Source organism: Oryzias latipes, chromosome 6, assembly GCF_053564925.1.
Source record: "Oryzias latipes strain Hd-rR chromosome 6, Olatipes_Hd-rR_3.1".
Taxonomy (NCBI): Eukaryota; Metazoa; Chordata; class Actinopteri; order Beloniformes; family Adrianichthyidae; genus Oryzias; species Oryzias latipes.
Genome location: NC_136242.1, coordinates 27295625 through 27310368, shown reverse-complemented (window position 1 = coordinate 27310368; position 14744 = coordinate 27295625). Strand labels below are relative to the sequence as shown.

Here is a 14744-nt window from a genome sequence, read left to right as displayed (position 1 = left end):
TTGCACAAAATAACCCCAAAAATCAAATAGAGAAAAATGAAACTGCCTTTGATTCCAGCTCAGTTTCCCTGTGGTAGAGTGTCCACCCCGAGACTGAAAGGTTATGAGTTCAAATCCATGGTCGAGTCATACCAAAGACTAAAAATGGGAGCCAATGCCTCCCTGCTTGACGCTCAGCCTTAAGAGGTTGGATTGGGGGGGGTTAAACCACCAAATGGTTCCTGTGTCTGCAGCTCACCGCTCCCCCAGGGGATGGGTCAAATGTGGAGAGCAAATTTCACACACCTAGGTGACAGCTAATAGGACTTTAAAGACCCTGAGACCTGGCACGCTGCAGATTCATAAACCGAGTTGCACTTAGAGCAGATTATTTAGCTTCAAGTTAGCACTTTCAACTTTGTTGAGAATTATTTTTGCTTTTCTTTTTAGAACGTTCATTCTCTCTAGCTAAGTCAAGTGTCATTTATCAATTAAAGTAGGGGTTTTTTTAGCATTTGTGAAACTCCTTATTTAGCTTTTTGCCCTTTATTCAAGTTAGAATTTAAATTTAGCATTTTATACTTCTATTGATTTATTTCACTTCTTAAGACAACAGCTAATATTTGAGCTAACCCTCTGACCTCATAGTCACAGGGCCCCAGTTAAGCAGAATTAACTACTGTGGTAATTTAACCCAGAATGTGATGTTTGCCCATGTGGATGTCAGGCCTTTAGAGGTTTATGATGTTAATTTGCTTCTTTTGAGTTTTTACAAATATTTGTCAGGTAATTTACATACAGATTAATCCATTAATGTTATCATTGAAATGAATTGTTTTGCCTATTTTTAGCAGTCTTTCTCCTATTTTTAAGCCACCGTTTCATAAATCTTCTGCTTTGGGAAACATTAAAGAAGATGTTGATCACTGCAGTATTCTTATCTCTCTTATTTGTCTGTCTTTTTTTGAGTAAGTAAAGGTAAAATCTTATAGTTATTAATCAGAATAATATTTTTATTTTGGACATTTCTGTCAAGTTACATGTTTATAAATATATTTGACAACAAATGTATATTTCCAAAAATACATGACATGGCACAAAATGGTCTATTTATGCTAAAGTGGTGCTACACCAAAAACCCACAATATAACTTGCAATTTGTTTAGGTTCTATGAGTTTTTTAAGATTACAAGAAGTTGCTTTGTCAACACAAATTGTATTAAATCAATACAAAAAGTCATATTATTTTAACATGAAATTTAAAAAAATGATTTTTTTTTGTGAGGCCAAACAATCTGTGGTAGCAGCATGCACACTGTTACACAATAACCTCTGAAAAAGGAAAAAAAAGAAAATATATCATGAATTTTGCTTTATTAAGCTACAATAAACTAAACATTTGAAAGAAAAAACACAAGAAAAGGTTTAGTTTAAAAGTACTATAAAATATTCTTGGACTTTTCTATTTTATTAGGACTAACAGATTATTAACAGATTTAACAAGGAAAAAACGGATCACAATTCAGGTATAAAAGGTGGTAATCTAGTAATAAAATGGAATGTGCAGTGTTACTTACCTTAAACTGACAAAAGGCTTGTGAATGACACAGTTTTAATAAAGGACTACATACAAATAAAGCATTAAAAATGGCTGATTTCAACATTAATCCAGATTTTGGCACAGAAGGCAAAAAGTAGTTCTGTCATTTTCATTATAATTCATTATCATTTTTCTTTGAGCGTTTCCTTCCCCCATTGTTTACATTATTGTTTTACATAAAACAATAAACTACGATGTTCCTATTGGAGCCCCCACCAGAGCGTGTGAATGTGTGTGTGAATGGGTGTATAGGCTTATAACTGTAAAGCGCTTTGGGCCTTAGTTCGAGGAAAGTAGAAAAGCGCTACACAAGTATACGCCATTTATCATTTTTAGCATTTCCCTATTGGTTTAAAATGGTGCTACCATGAAATATGTAGTGCAACTTCAACCTAAAAAAACGTAAATAATTGCTGCTTTTGGCAACATTAAAATAAAGAAATATACTTTATATACTATTTATTTTTAATGTTTTTTTTACATTTGAAACTATACTTGACTTTGTTTTTACATTTATTTGGGCTGATTTGACATTTAAGGGATAATTAAATATCTCACCTAGCTTCTGTTAGCTTTTATAGCTTATTTTGTATTTTAAATAATTGTATAATGTCTCAGAAACTAAAAAAATAAAAAATAATGAAGGTTTACATGTATATTTCAATAGGAAATGAGCACCTTACCAAAAGAATGCGTAAATTGAGGCCAAAAACTGCTTTCTGCGATGTTTTGGGGGCAGTTTATGAAAAACGTTAGCTTGAAAAATGGGCGGCGCGTGACGTCAGAGGTCAGCTGACAGGTTTGTTTTGCTCGCCGGAGCTCGTCTTGATATAAGACTCGGCCATAAACGGAAGCGACAACACCAAGCCGCCTGTTAACTGCTGCTAGACCGTTTTATTTTTATTTTTAAAACAAAGAACTAATTTGCACAGCAGCCACCAGCACTTTATTGAGAAGATTATTCTAAGTTTTATCGTCTCGCCACCTCTGTGTTTTGCCTCCAACTGTTTGACGCAGTATGCCTTCGGAGAAAACGTTCAAACAAAGACGGACCTTTGGTGAGTGTCGACTCTGCTGGTTGCGTTTTGTGTAACGGTGACGTCAGGGCAGCCCGCCGAACCAGTCCCAACAGCAAAGTGGACCTGAAACGGAGGCCCGGCTCGGTTCCTGCCCGAAAAGAGGGTCTGCGTTTGTTGGCCTCGTGCTCGTGTTTACAGGGATGATGGGAAAACAAAGTGGTGTCGAAATGCAGAGCTGCCAGTGGCTGGCAGAGCTGCAGGATTGGGGGATGGGACTGTTTGAGGAGAGGACTTTAAAAGGCTTAAAACGGTCCAAACGTGCTGACTTTACCCCAGTTTCCTTTTGTGTGCAGGCCAGGCCACAAGCCTGCATGCAGGTTCTACTTTCAGTTGTTCTTTACGAGCACTAAAACACAAGGTCAGCACTGCTTTGTACCTGCATTAACCTTCCTTCAGTTTATGTTGACCCATTTCTGCTTTTTCTCGTAAATAGTCATACATTTGAACCCATTCCAGCTGTTTTATGTGGGTTTAAAGCTCCTAAATGAAAAAAATAGATGTAGCATGTTGTTGTAAGATAGATTAACGGTGTTCTTTTAGTGTCATATGTTAGTTTTATGATCCCTTTAGTCGTTTAAAACAAGACAATCTATAGATTTCCCCCTACAAAATAAAAGCAGAACAGCCCTGGATTTTATATTTATCATGTTATGACTAAGAATGACTGGTGGTGTGTCATGGTCCACTTTAGTTCACATGAGGCAATAAAAACATTCCACACGCTTTAGTTTTGTATCTCTGTTTATTTATTTGCTAAATACTCAATCTCTATTTGCTTGTTATGTCACAAAATGTTCTGGCTGGAAAAATAAACCTCATATCTTGACTGTTATGCAATAATCGCCCGTCAGAAAGACCTAAAAGCCCCCCACAGGCCGTCAGCAGTTAGTTGTTTTTTTATGGCAGGGGTGTGAACTCCGTGGACTTGTTTGTCGTCTTCTAGTCATGAGAGACTGACGCCGACAGGTTCACCACTTCCCTCCTGGAGTCGGAGGCCGTCCTAACGCAGCGGCTGATGTGAAAACTGCCTCCTCAGGAGAACAAACATTTGGCAGCATGTGACACCTTCATCAATCAAGACGTTCTTACAATGGCTGCTGGCTTTATCTCCTGAGCAAACACTTTTTTTTTAGGAAGGGGTCACAAGACGGAACAGCAAGTCAGAGCTTCACCTGATGAGTGGACTGACTTTCCCTTCATTGTTGTTTCGTTTCTGTTTGGGTCCAGTTCTCTATAAGACCTCTTACTTGGATGAAATTTGGTTGGGTCCCTTTGACCCACCCCGGTCTGCTTGGTTTGGCTTTGTAAACAAACAGGTTGTTCTGTTTACGTAGCTCATGCAGCTTTGGACATGTACTCCCAAACCAGGTCAGGTTAACTGTTTCAAGCCATGCTGACCCGAACTGAGTGGTGCTGTTGGGTCAAAAGTGGCCCCTCTGCTTCCATTTACTTTTTTATTAGCTGTAGATGTTTTAACTGTTTAAATGTTTAGCCTCAATCATGTGAAAATGAAAACATGAACTTCTATTATTTTCCGTGGCTTTTTACACGTATTCATTCTCATTGACAGAATAGGACAGCCCCCACCCCACCCCCCCTGAATTTACCTTCCTGTATTATAGAAAAATACACATTTTTGCTCCTGATTACAATCAAATGGAGCCATGGTATCAAGTCAGAAAGTACAATAAAGTTTCTATGTATAGTTGAGCTGGAACCTGGTTGGAATTTAAACAAACATTCAGTTCTGTTTTTGTTTATTGTTTTTTTTTCTGTTGTCAGAAAAAAAATGCATCTGAAAAGTTGACTTAATGCGTTACAAAATGGGGAATTTACACAAATAAAATTAGTATTTATTGTAAAAATGATGTAATGTTTTATAAAATCCAAAAAATGGTTTTCTTTCTAAAGTTCTAGCTTTTTTATAACCAAAACTATAACTTCTGTTAATTAAATGGAAAAGTGTTTGTTATCATTCAGTTTAAATAAGCAGTTCTGCAAAACCATCGTTTCACATCAAACAGAATAGATTTTAAATCAGCAATTTGAGTATTGAGTATTTCTATAGCAATAGAAATGGATTTCTAATTCTATATAAATAGAAATCGAATAAAGTCGTGAATTAATGTGGAACCGTTTGACAGAAATACCCAACAGCCCTTGAGTTGGCCTTAGTGTGTCAGCATTTATGGAGGGAAGTTTGACTTTTTGTTTTTGCTTTTTGATTTCTTCTGTACTTTTGATGAAAAATATTAGTTTTTTTGTATTTTTTCAGACTGACTTTGACAAACATTTAGTCCAATTTGTTGTTCTTGTGCAACCAGACTCCTGTCAGGCTTTACTCAGGGGTGTTGGCGTCTGCTTTACAGTCGTTTTTGGTGGATTGTTGAGAGAAAAAAGCGTTTTTTCGAACGTCTGCGTTGATCTGGAGAAGCTCCCTTGAGGAGAAGAGGGCTTCTCCTTCAACTTCTGTGTCTAGAGTTTAGCCTCAGAGATGATGGAAGGGACTGGAGTTATTTTTCATTTCCAGATTCAGGTCAGAGCAGCAGATCAGGAAGTCATCAAAGGCATTGAGACATCTCCTGATGAAGATTTTCCCTGAACTTCCTGAAAAAAAAAAAACCCCTGTGAGGAAATGGGGCTTTGGGTTTCAACCAACTGGAGTTTCTTTTTAAATTTCAGTTTGAGAAAACCTGTCAGGGAAAAATGTGTCAGCACTGTGGAAATTTTGGAAACATTTGAAGCTTTTTTGTTATTTCCAACATCCTCATCCTGTGATGGAAATGTTCTGGTCTTTTCTTTCTCCCACAGAGCAGCGAGTAGAAGATGTCCGGCTGATCCGGGAGCAGCACCCCAACAAGATCCCAGTGAGTTGATCCTTTGTTTTTATTTATTTTAAGTCTGTACATATCGGCTCCCAGGAAGTTGAGCTTCCTGCAAGCGTCACCACGCACTTCCTGCTTCAGCTTTCCACGTTTGGGTGTTGGTGCTTCCCGTCGTCCCGTTTTTTTTTTTTTTTTTTTTTTTTAACTTGTCCTGTCCAACAGCTAGGCAAACAGATGAGAGCTGAGGGCCTCTTGTGTTGGACATATTTTATTTTAACAAGAGGGGTTATTCATCTTCAGACAAACCAAAGGTATGTCTGAATAAACCCCTTTTGTAATTGAGGCCAAACTTTATTAATTTCAATCATGTTTGAAAATCTTTGGTGTTGGACCGGACGGAAAAGGAAAGAGGGGAAGAAGAGAGAGGGACGTTAGAGAGAGGGGGGGGTAGGAGGGTGATAATAGGAGGGGAAGGGGGGTAAGACCATGAAGCAGCATAGAGCAGACAGGTTTACTGGTTGTTTATCGTTACGGTACGGTTCAAATGTAGTACAAAAAGGGCGGGGCCTGTTCACACACACTCAAATATTATCAACACACCTGCTAGCCGCAAAAATGTCCACATGTCAACATGCACACAAAACAGATAGTGTTCACGAACGCATACCTATGCCTTTAAACCAACTAGTGTGAAATCTTTCATTCATTCAATCATGCAAACTATTAGTGCAAAGGTGAGCTAACACCTGTGCTCAGGTGAGTGTTTATGTTCTTCTAAAATGGATGGTGGAATGTGAAAAGAAGGAGGAGGAGCGCCCAGCCACCCCCACACCCATACCCCCGCCGCAGCAGCAGCGGCAGCCGGAATTCCCCCAACGCCACACGGGAACAGGCAGGGAACAACCGCCCCCCGGGCGACCAAGACCGCCACCCAGGCCAGGGCCAGCAGGACCGCCGCGAGGCCCCCAGAGCCAGAGAGCAGGGAGGCGCAGAGGGAAAGAGAGCGCCGCCCCAGCCCAGCCAGGAAAGCAGCCCCCCGCCGCGCCGGAAGAGCCCAACGCAGGGCCCCACCGGAGAGGGACGCCCACAGTCCCAGACGAGCACCCCACCACCACCCAGGAGTTCCGGGCATCCCCCCGCCCCGACCCCAGGTACGAGCCAGGACCCCCCAAGGGAGACCCGCTCCGCACTCCAGGCAGCCACCCACCCGGCCCACGGTTGGTCCAGGTAGGAGCAAGGCAGGGGCCCGCCGCCCCCGCCCAGGAGGGGGGAACCCCGGGGAAAAAAGGGCGGCCCACAAGGGATGTTATAAATATGGCCCGACCAGGCTCGGCCATGTTGGAAGTTTGGCGGGGCCCAGCGCCCAGGGGCAAGGACCAGGACCCACCCCCCAGGGACACGAACACCCCCGGCTCAGGTGTAATATGAACCCCCCCACCGTGCGGAGAGAGCACGGCCGGGCCCAGGGAGCCGGCACCCAAGGGACACGGCCGCCATCGCCAAGGGGCCCGCACCCCCCACCAGGGAAGGGGTAGGGGACAGATGGACCCAGGTCCCACCTTCCTTGTAAAATGTGTGTGCGTGTATGGGTGTTTGAGAGGGTGTTTGTGTGCATGTGTGTGTGTTTATGTTTGAATGTATATATTGAAGGGGGAGGGGTGTGTGTACTAAGGGGGGTGCAGTTAAAATTGGCGAGTAGGGCACTAAGGGGACATCTCCTGATTACTCACAGGGTGTGCCCTCACCCTCCACACCAAGGGGCCCTAAATGTCTAAGGTGCGGTTAAAATTGGCGGGTAGGGTGCCAGGAGGACATCTGCTGCTTGCTTGCAGTGATGTCCAAGCACCCCCCCTACCAAGGACCCTACATGTCTAAGGTGCAAATAAAACCGAAAGAGGGGGGGCCCACTCCATACGGCAACCATAGGAGGGGGGCCATTCCCAAGTAGCCCCCCCCCCCAAGGCGCATCGCAGGCTAGACCCCCCAACCCCTCACCCTAATATGAGGTTATATAAGGAAGGGGGTAAGTTGGGGACAGCTGGTAGACTGTCCCCCGGTGGTCAAACAGCCGTCCCCCAGCCCACCCCCAGCAAAGGGGCCAGGGCCACCCAGCCCAGGGGCCCACCCCCGGAGGCGCCGACACCCCAGGCCCGGCACCACCCACCCCACACAGAGAGAAAGGAGCCAGAAAGCGTCGCCCCCCCCCCCCCCCCCGGAGCAAGCCCAGGCCCCCACCCCCAGACGCCGGCCCTAGAAGAGCTCTGGTCAGGCCTCGACGGGACCGAGGAGGCCAACCGGCCGAGGCAACCACTGATTGCCTCAGCGGAGACCCCGACCCGCTAGCCCCCCCGACCCGTACTAATAATGGGCCCCCCCTCCCCCCCAGAACGCCCCCCCACAGGACAGGGCCGACAAGCCCCCCACCCCACCCCACCCCAGACCCCGCAGCCGAAGCGGGTGACACCCAGAGCGACCGGGGGCCCCGAGAGGGTTGTCCCGTCCCGCCCCAGAGCCAGGGAAGGGCCGATCCCAGCCCCAGGTGCAGATGGGCAGCCCATCCGGCGCCGCTGGGCCCCCCCCACCCGAGCAGGGCCCCCCGCCAACCCCCCCCAGCACAGGCAAAGGGACCACCCCCCCAAGCCAAGCCAGACCACCACCCCACCCCCCCACCACGCACCCCCACACCCAAGCCCAGAGGACCACGCAGCGCCCCAGCCCGCCCCACCCAGGCACCGGACCCGACCCCCCGACCAACGGAGCCCCCCACCGCCCCCGCCAGGCACCGGAAGCCCCGACCCCCACCCCAAACCACGGCAGAAGGGCAAGGAGCAGCGACGACCAAGCCCTCCACCCCCTAAGTCATGGAGTCAACCACAGGAGACCAGAGAGACTGAATTCTTTCAAAGTTACTTGAGCTTTGGGCTGACATTTTTTCCAAGCTGATATGATCAAACAGCAGATTTCTGTGTTGACTTATGTTTATATTTTTCTTGTTTTTCCAATTTATTAAAATAGTTTTTTTGGCAATACAAAGAGTTATGAAAATGATAGATGCTAATCCTTCTTCTATATCGATGGCACTCATGTCACCAAGCACACAAAGTGACGGTGAGGCAGTGATTGAAACCTTAAGCCAGACTGATAAATCGGCACATACCTGCTGCCAGAGAGCCTGGACAGGAGTGCAGAACCACAGTGCATGCATGTAGCTGTCGGGTAGATTATTATCACAGTGCTCGCAAATGTCTGAGTTACTGAGACCCATCTTGAACATCCTCTGTCCAGTGTAGTAAATTCTGTGAAGAGTTTTGAGATGGATTAGCTGCAGATTTGGACTTTTTGTCAGTTTAAAGGTGTTTAGACAAAGTTCTGACCAGAAGCTTTCATCTGTGCTGATGCTCAAATCTGCATCCCATTTTTTTGTTGGAAGGGCAATATTGTTGTCTAAATTACATAAAAGTTTGTATATTTTGGAGAGAGTTCTATTCATTGAAAAATTAATCAGAGTGGTAACTACATCTGGTAGCTTTAAATCGTCGTCTTTAATTTTATACTTTTTAGTAATACTTGATTTAAGTTGCTGATATTCCAAGAAGTTATTTATTCCATGTTTGTCTTGAAGTTCCTTGGGGGTTATGAATCTTCTATCAATAATTACGTGCTCTAGTTGTTTTATGCCCCCTGCTTGCCAAGCTGGGAAGTGAATCATTTTTTTGTTAATAAGGATGTCCGGGTTGTTCCAGATGGGTGTCATTTTGCACGGTTGAATTGATGATTTTGATATTTTGAGAAATTCCCACCAGGCTGTTAAGGTGGCATTTATATTAATGCTTTTGAAACAATCCTGTTTTTTAACTGTTTGGCTAATAAATGGTAGCTGTGACAGGTTGATCTTTCCACATAACACCTGTTCCAAGTCTAACCATGAGTTGGTTTCTGGATTATTTTTTAACCATTTTAAGATATATTGTAATCTATTTGCAAGAAAGTATTTGTGGAAATTAGGTAGTTCTAATCCTCCACAGCTTTTTGCAGATTTTAAAGTTTTTAGACTAATTCTTGCAGGTTTGTTGTTCCATAGAAAGCTTGATATGGATGAGTCTAATGTTTTGAACCATTTTAATGGCGGTTGTGTGGGAATCATTGAGAAGAGATAATTAACTTTGGGTAAGATTTTCATTTTAACCGTGGCTACCTTGCCCATAAGGGACAGAGGCAGGTTGGTCCAGCGTGTTAGATCGTCCTGTATGCTTTTCAGTAATGGGGTGTGGTTTAGCTGCACCAGTTCTGATATTTTGGGGGAAAAGTAGATACCCAGATATTTGATATTTCCTGTTTTAACTGGAATTGTGAGTCTTTGTTCCATATTCCTGTTGAGTGGTAATAAAACAGACTTATTCCAATTAATGGAATAGTCTGATATGGAGGAGAATTCATTTATGATCATTGCTGTTTCATTTACAGAATGTAAATTCCTTAAAAACAGTAATATGTCATCCGCATAAAGACTAATTTTATGATGGCTGTGTTTGGTTTTTATTCCTATAATGCTCTCATTCTGTCTTATTGCTGCAGCTAAAGGCTCAATGAATATAGCAAAAAGAGAAGGAGAGAGTGGGCAGCCCTGTCTGGTTCCTCTTCCAAGAAAAAACCTGTTTGAAGTCTGTTTATTAGTTCTAACTGATGCATTGGGGTTGTGATATAATATTTTGATCCAATTGATGAATGCTTCTCCAAAACCAAACTTATGGAGGGCAGCAATAAGGAACTTCCAATTAACTCTGTCAAAGGCTTTTTCAGCATCCACCGATAGTACCGTCATTTCCTGGTTTTTAATGGTGGCAAAGTCTATTATATTAACTAGTCTACGGACATTATCATCCGAGTGTCTGCCTTTGATGAATCCAGTCTGGTCGAAGTGAATTATGTGAGGAGTGATTTTTTTCTATTCTCTGTGCTAGTGCTTTGCAGATAATTTTTACATCTGCATTGATTAGAGAAATAGGGCGATAGCTTGAAGGACTAGTGGGATCTTTGTCTGGTTTTAGAAGAAGAATTATGTTGGCTGAGTTCATGTTAGGTGGCATTGATTGGCTCTCATTAATAGATGTGACAGTTTTATAAAATGTTGGTGCCAGTTGTTCCCAGAATTCTTTATAAAACTCAGCAGGAAAGCCGTCAGGCCCTGGTGCTTTACCATTGGGCATAAGTAACAGAGCTTCATGAAGTTCAGACGGCGAGAGCGGAGAATCTAAGTTTGTGATTTGATCCTCATTTAGCCTGGGTAGGTTTACATTATTAAGAAATGAGTCAATACTTTGCCCTGACGGATTGATCTGCGGTGTGCGTCGTCCCGTTTTTAACCCCGTTCCTGGTGACTGCTCACCAACAAAAGGGCCGGCTCGGGTCTCCCTCTAACCCCCCACCCTCCACCTCGCCTTCTCTGCACATTTCCTGCCTACTCTCGGGGGGGTTAGAATCTGCTGCGTCATGGTAACTGCTGAGAGCAGAGGCACAAGTGGAATCACTGTGAAACCCCATCCACAGCCCCTGTTTGGGGGGCTGATACCTTTGCTTGTTTTACACCCCCTCCGCCTTTAACAGGTCAGGAAAATGAGTTGGACATTTTTCCCCAAAGCTCAGATCCTGAACACCACTCTGATGGAAACACGCTCAGACCTGGAAGGAACACGGAGTGACTCTCTGTTCTCTGATGCTTCTATAACTGTCATTCAAATGAGGAAGGTTATGAATAATTGTCTGATTCAAAACAAAATGTTTTTTTTTATTTTTATCTAAGATTTCACATTTCTAAAAATTGTATCCACACTGTGACAAACCACTGCAGTTGGTTTTCACAAAGGCTCTTAATTTGGTAAAAATCGTTGATAAAGACATTATCAGCTGCAGCAGCACACTGCTAAAGTGAAAGCAGAGTTTGTGGTTTACACAAAAGAGCAATGTTTAGCTTAGAGATAAAACCACAGCAGGTAGAGTGAGGACTTTGATTTACGTCTGGAGCCGAGTTGAATGGTTTGCTTGATTAAAAATGTACAGTTTATTGTCATCAGCATAGAATCGTCTTCCGGTTCTTGACTCGATCCGGGCAACTAGAGTTTTAGAAAGAAAAAAAATCATGATGCATCATCTGATTGTGTTTCTGCTGTAGGTGATCATTGAGAGATACAAAGGGGAGAAACAACTCCCCATCCTGGACAAGACCAAGTTCCTGGTGCCGGATCATGTGAACATGAGCGAACTCATTAAGATAATCCGGTACGCTCAACTTCTCCACTCCTCTCTTTCTGCTTTGCTTCATATTTTTTCTGATTCCTTTGACCTCCTGCAGATTTTCTTTTCATTTCCTGTTTTTCTCTCATTTGTCTTTCCTTTTTATTTTGGCTTAAATTTGCTGCAAAACATACCACCGTCCTTTAGTTATGATGGGCATTTGGTATTAGCGTCTTCTTACTTATACTTGTATTTTCTGTGTTTTTATTGTAATAATGTTCCTTTTATGCCTTTGTTGGAGAACATGTTAGCAGAACGTCTTTCAAAAGCTACAAATTAGTAAAACTTTAGCACTTTGATGCATTTGTTCCAGCAGAATTTCCATTTTTAGCTTTTATCTCCTGAACTGCACCTCTTGAGATACAAAAGTTTTGCACCCTGACTCCTTTTGGAACTGCCCATAACATGTTTTTAATGACAAACTTTTGCCCCCCTTTTGTTCTCCAGTGGACATCAAATCTGATCCACCCTCTATTTTGAATGCACGGGGGGCCACTCGTCCCCCTCATGCTTTAAAACCTGAAAAAGGAATTTCCAGTGGGCGGAGCTTAATCACTTTGATTTCCAACAGCTTTTTGGTTCAATGTCTAATGACAATGTTTAATGAATGTTTAATGACAGTTTTTTTGGGGTGTTTTCTTGCAAGAGTTTAATCACGACTGGTCCATCAGTGAAACTACAGTTGTACCATGACTCAGCATTATCTCCCACTACATGTAAATCTTTATTAACTCCGGTATAGTTTGCCTCTCTTCTGTCCCTGGTGGCGACCTACTCAATGTACCAAATCTCTTATTTTTTATTTACACCAAGTGCGAGTCGCGCAGCCAATTCACGCCAGCCGCGCCTGTCTTTCGCCGCCTGACCAAAAATGTGTTCCCTTAAGCATGCCGCCGCGTGTGGGAGGAGCTACCAGCTAATGCTTTTAGCCTGATCGCTTCATGGAGCAGTATCCGTGTTTATCTCACTTACAATGCATGGAAAACACGGCCGATGGTGAGAGGTCAGGTTTATTTATTTTGAAGAGCTCTACAAAAACATCGGGAATCACGTCTCCATGTTTGGGATCATTCACCTTCTCTCTGCTGTGTCTGAAAGACGGTTGTTTCCGCGGTCTTTCCGTCTCTCTGACAGAGTTTGAAGGTTTGCTGGCCCGCATTAACCCGAGAGGGAATTAATAAAAACAAGAATAAAATCAGGGGACGTTTTTTTATTACTGTCTTGATGAAAAATAAGAAAAATATCCTAAGGTTCAGGAGGCAGCAGCAGCTCTCTGTCCGGGCCTCCTGGGAGCACAATACCTCCAGATCCAGGGGTCCTGTGACAGACTGTCGAAGGGGGTACCTGCCTTTACCCAATAGTCAATAGTACAGGTTCCTGAAACCCCGCTGCCCCGAAAGGGTAACAGCGGGTTAAGAAAAATGAGTGGAAGTTCATGAGAACTATGATCGCTTCACAATATTGGATGTGTTTTCTACCCGCTGTCATTGGCTGCCACTGAAAACATCTTGTGCCTAAAGTTGAGTCTATGATTGCTCGATGCTATGTGGCGACATCCCCAGATGTTTTTTAAACTGTGGCCCGCCGCGGCCGTCGTCCAAGTCACGCCATGCTGCTTCCAGACCTTCACGCAGCAGAACCTCAGATGGCGCCTGTACCATCGACTTTACATTGAAGCTGGCCGCCTCTGCTGCACAAATCGCATTCGGTTTGAACACAGCTTTATACTGCAAATACAAGATACTAGTAAAAGAGCCATTTGGGCCTGTTTTTACTGAACTAGACCTAGTAGAAGTCTTTTTAACACTTTAGAAAAATGTAATGCTACTTTGTTTTCATTACATTGCTTTTTTTTAAATATATATATATATATATATATATATATATAAAATAAATATGAATTGTATTTCTTTTTGGCTTAAATTAATGTGACGTATGAAATAAAACTTTCATATGTCGAATAAATGTGAAATTGTTTTTTTACTTTTGACAGAAGCTTGTTTGACTTCCTTTCAAAATAAGACTTCCTGTGCCAAACAGGTTCATCCCAGTGGAGCTAATGTACCAAAAAAGATTTAAAAACAACGGAATACAAACATGTCCTTTTCTTTCGTTATATTTTACGTCTACTTTGGTGAACTCTCATCCTTTTTCCTACTTACTGCTGCTGAACTAACCTAAACATAAACAAGACTTTATTGGTTTATGATCCAGTAGAAGAAGAGTATACTGTATAAAGAAAATACAAATATATTTATTGTTGCACAACTCCCCTCTGGATAGCTGCTTACCATTGTTGTGCAGCATAAGATAAAATGTGCTTTAGTCTCATAAAATGAACCAAGCAATCTTCTTCAAACTTCTTTTAACGCTTCAACTTTGAATTTGTTTTGTCATTTGGGTTTTTTCCTTTGTTGAACCTTTGTCATGTCGCTCTCTCCCCACCAGGAGGCGCCTCCAGCTAAACTCAAACCAGGCCTTCTTCCTACTGGTTAACGGTCATAGCATGGTGTCCGTGTCCGCTGCCATTTCTGAGTTGTACGAGCAGGAGAAGGACCAGGATGGCTTCCTCTACATGGTCTACGCGTCCCAGGAGACGTTTGGCTCCACTGCAGCCACCCACTGATCCGCCTTTCCTCCTACTCCTCCATCAGCCTCGACCCGCAAACTGAACTTTTGTAGTTTTTAGACTGTCCCTCCATGTTTTTGTCTCTCCACACATCTCTTTAGTCTATCAGAGTTTTGAAAACCCAGGTAAAAACGACTCAAGGTGGCATCTAAAGACGTCTTTGTCATGTCTGATGTGCAGACTGTTGGTGTCATACCATCCTCCTCCAGCAGGGGGAGCCAAACAGCTCTGCAGAGAAACCCTCAGATCTACTTAGATGTATTTATGTCGTGTAAATATAAACTTCAAATCATCTATCTTAACATTTATACTTGTGTATATATCATAACAAAGCCTTGAGG

At 43.2% G+C, this 14744-nt stretch overlaps 1 protein-coding gene across 1 annotated transcript; it reads left to right on the top strand.

Annotated features, from left to right (window-relative positions):
- Positions 1 to 2597: 2597 nt before the first annotated feature.
- Positions 2598 to 14400, top strand: map1lc3b (microtubule-associated protein 1 light chain 3 beta). Its single transcript, NM_001305637.1, has 4 exons — positions 2598 to 2637; positions 5470 to 5525; positions 11653 to 11759; positions 14223 to 14400. The coding sequence occupies exons 1-4, from the start codon at positions 2598 to 2600 to the stop codon at positions 14398 to 14400; spliced, it is 381 nt and encodes a 126-aa protein (NP_001292566.1).
- The last annotated feature ends 344 nt before the right edge of the window (positions 14401 to 14744 follow it).

Excerpts from the sequence above, each read along its gene's own strand:
- map1lc3b (NM_001305637.1), top strand. The coding sequence starts at position 2,598 with ATGCCTTCGGAGAAAACGTTCAAACAAAGACGGACCTTTG. Across the intron at positions 2,638-5,469 it reads CAAACAAAGACGGACCTTTG|AGCAGCGAGTAGAAGATGTC; the intron begins GTGAGTGTCGAC and ends TTTCTCCCACAG. Across the intron at positions 11,760-14,222 it reads GAACTCATTAAGATAATCCG|GAGGCGCCTCCAGCTAAACT; the intron begins GTACGCTCAACT and ends TCTCCCCACCAG.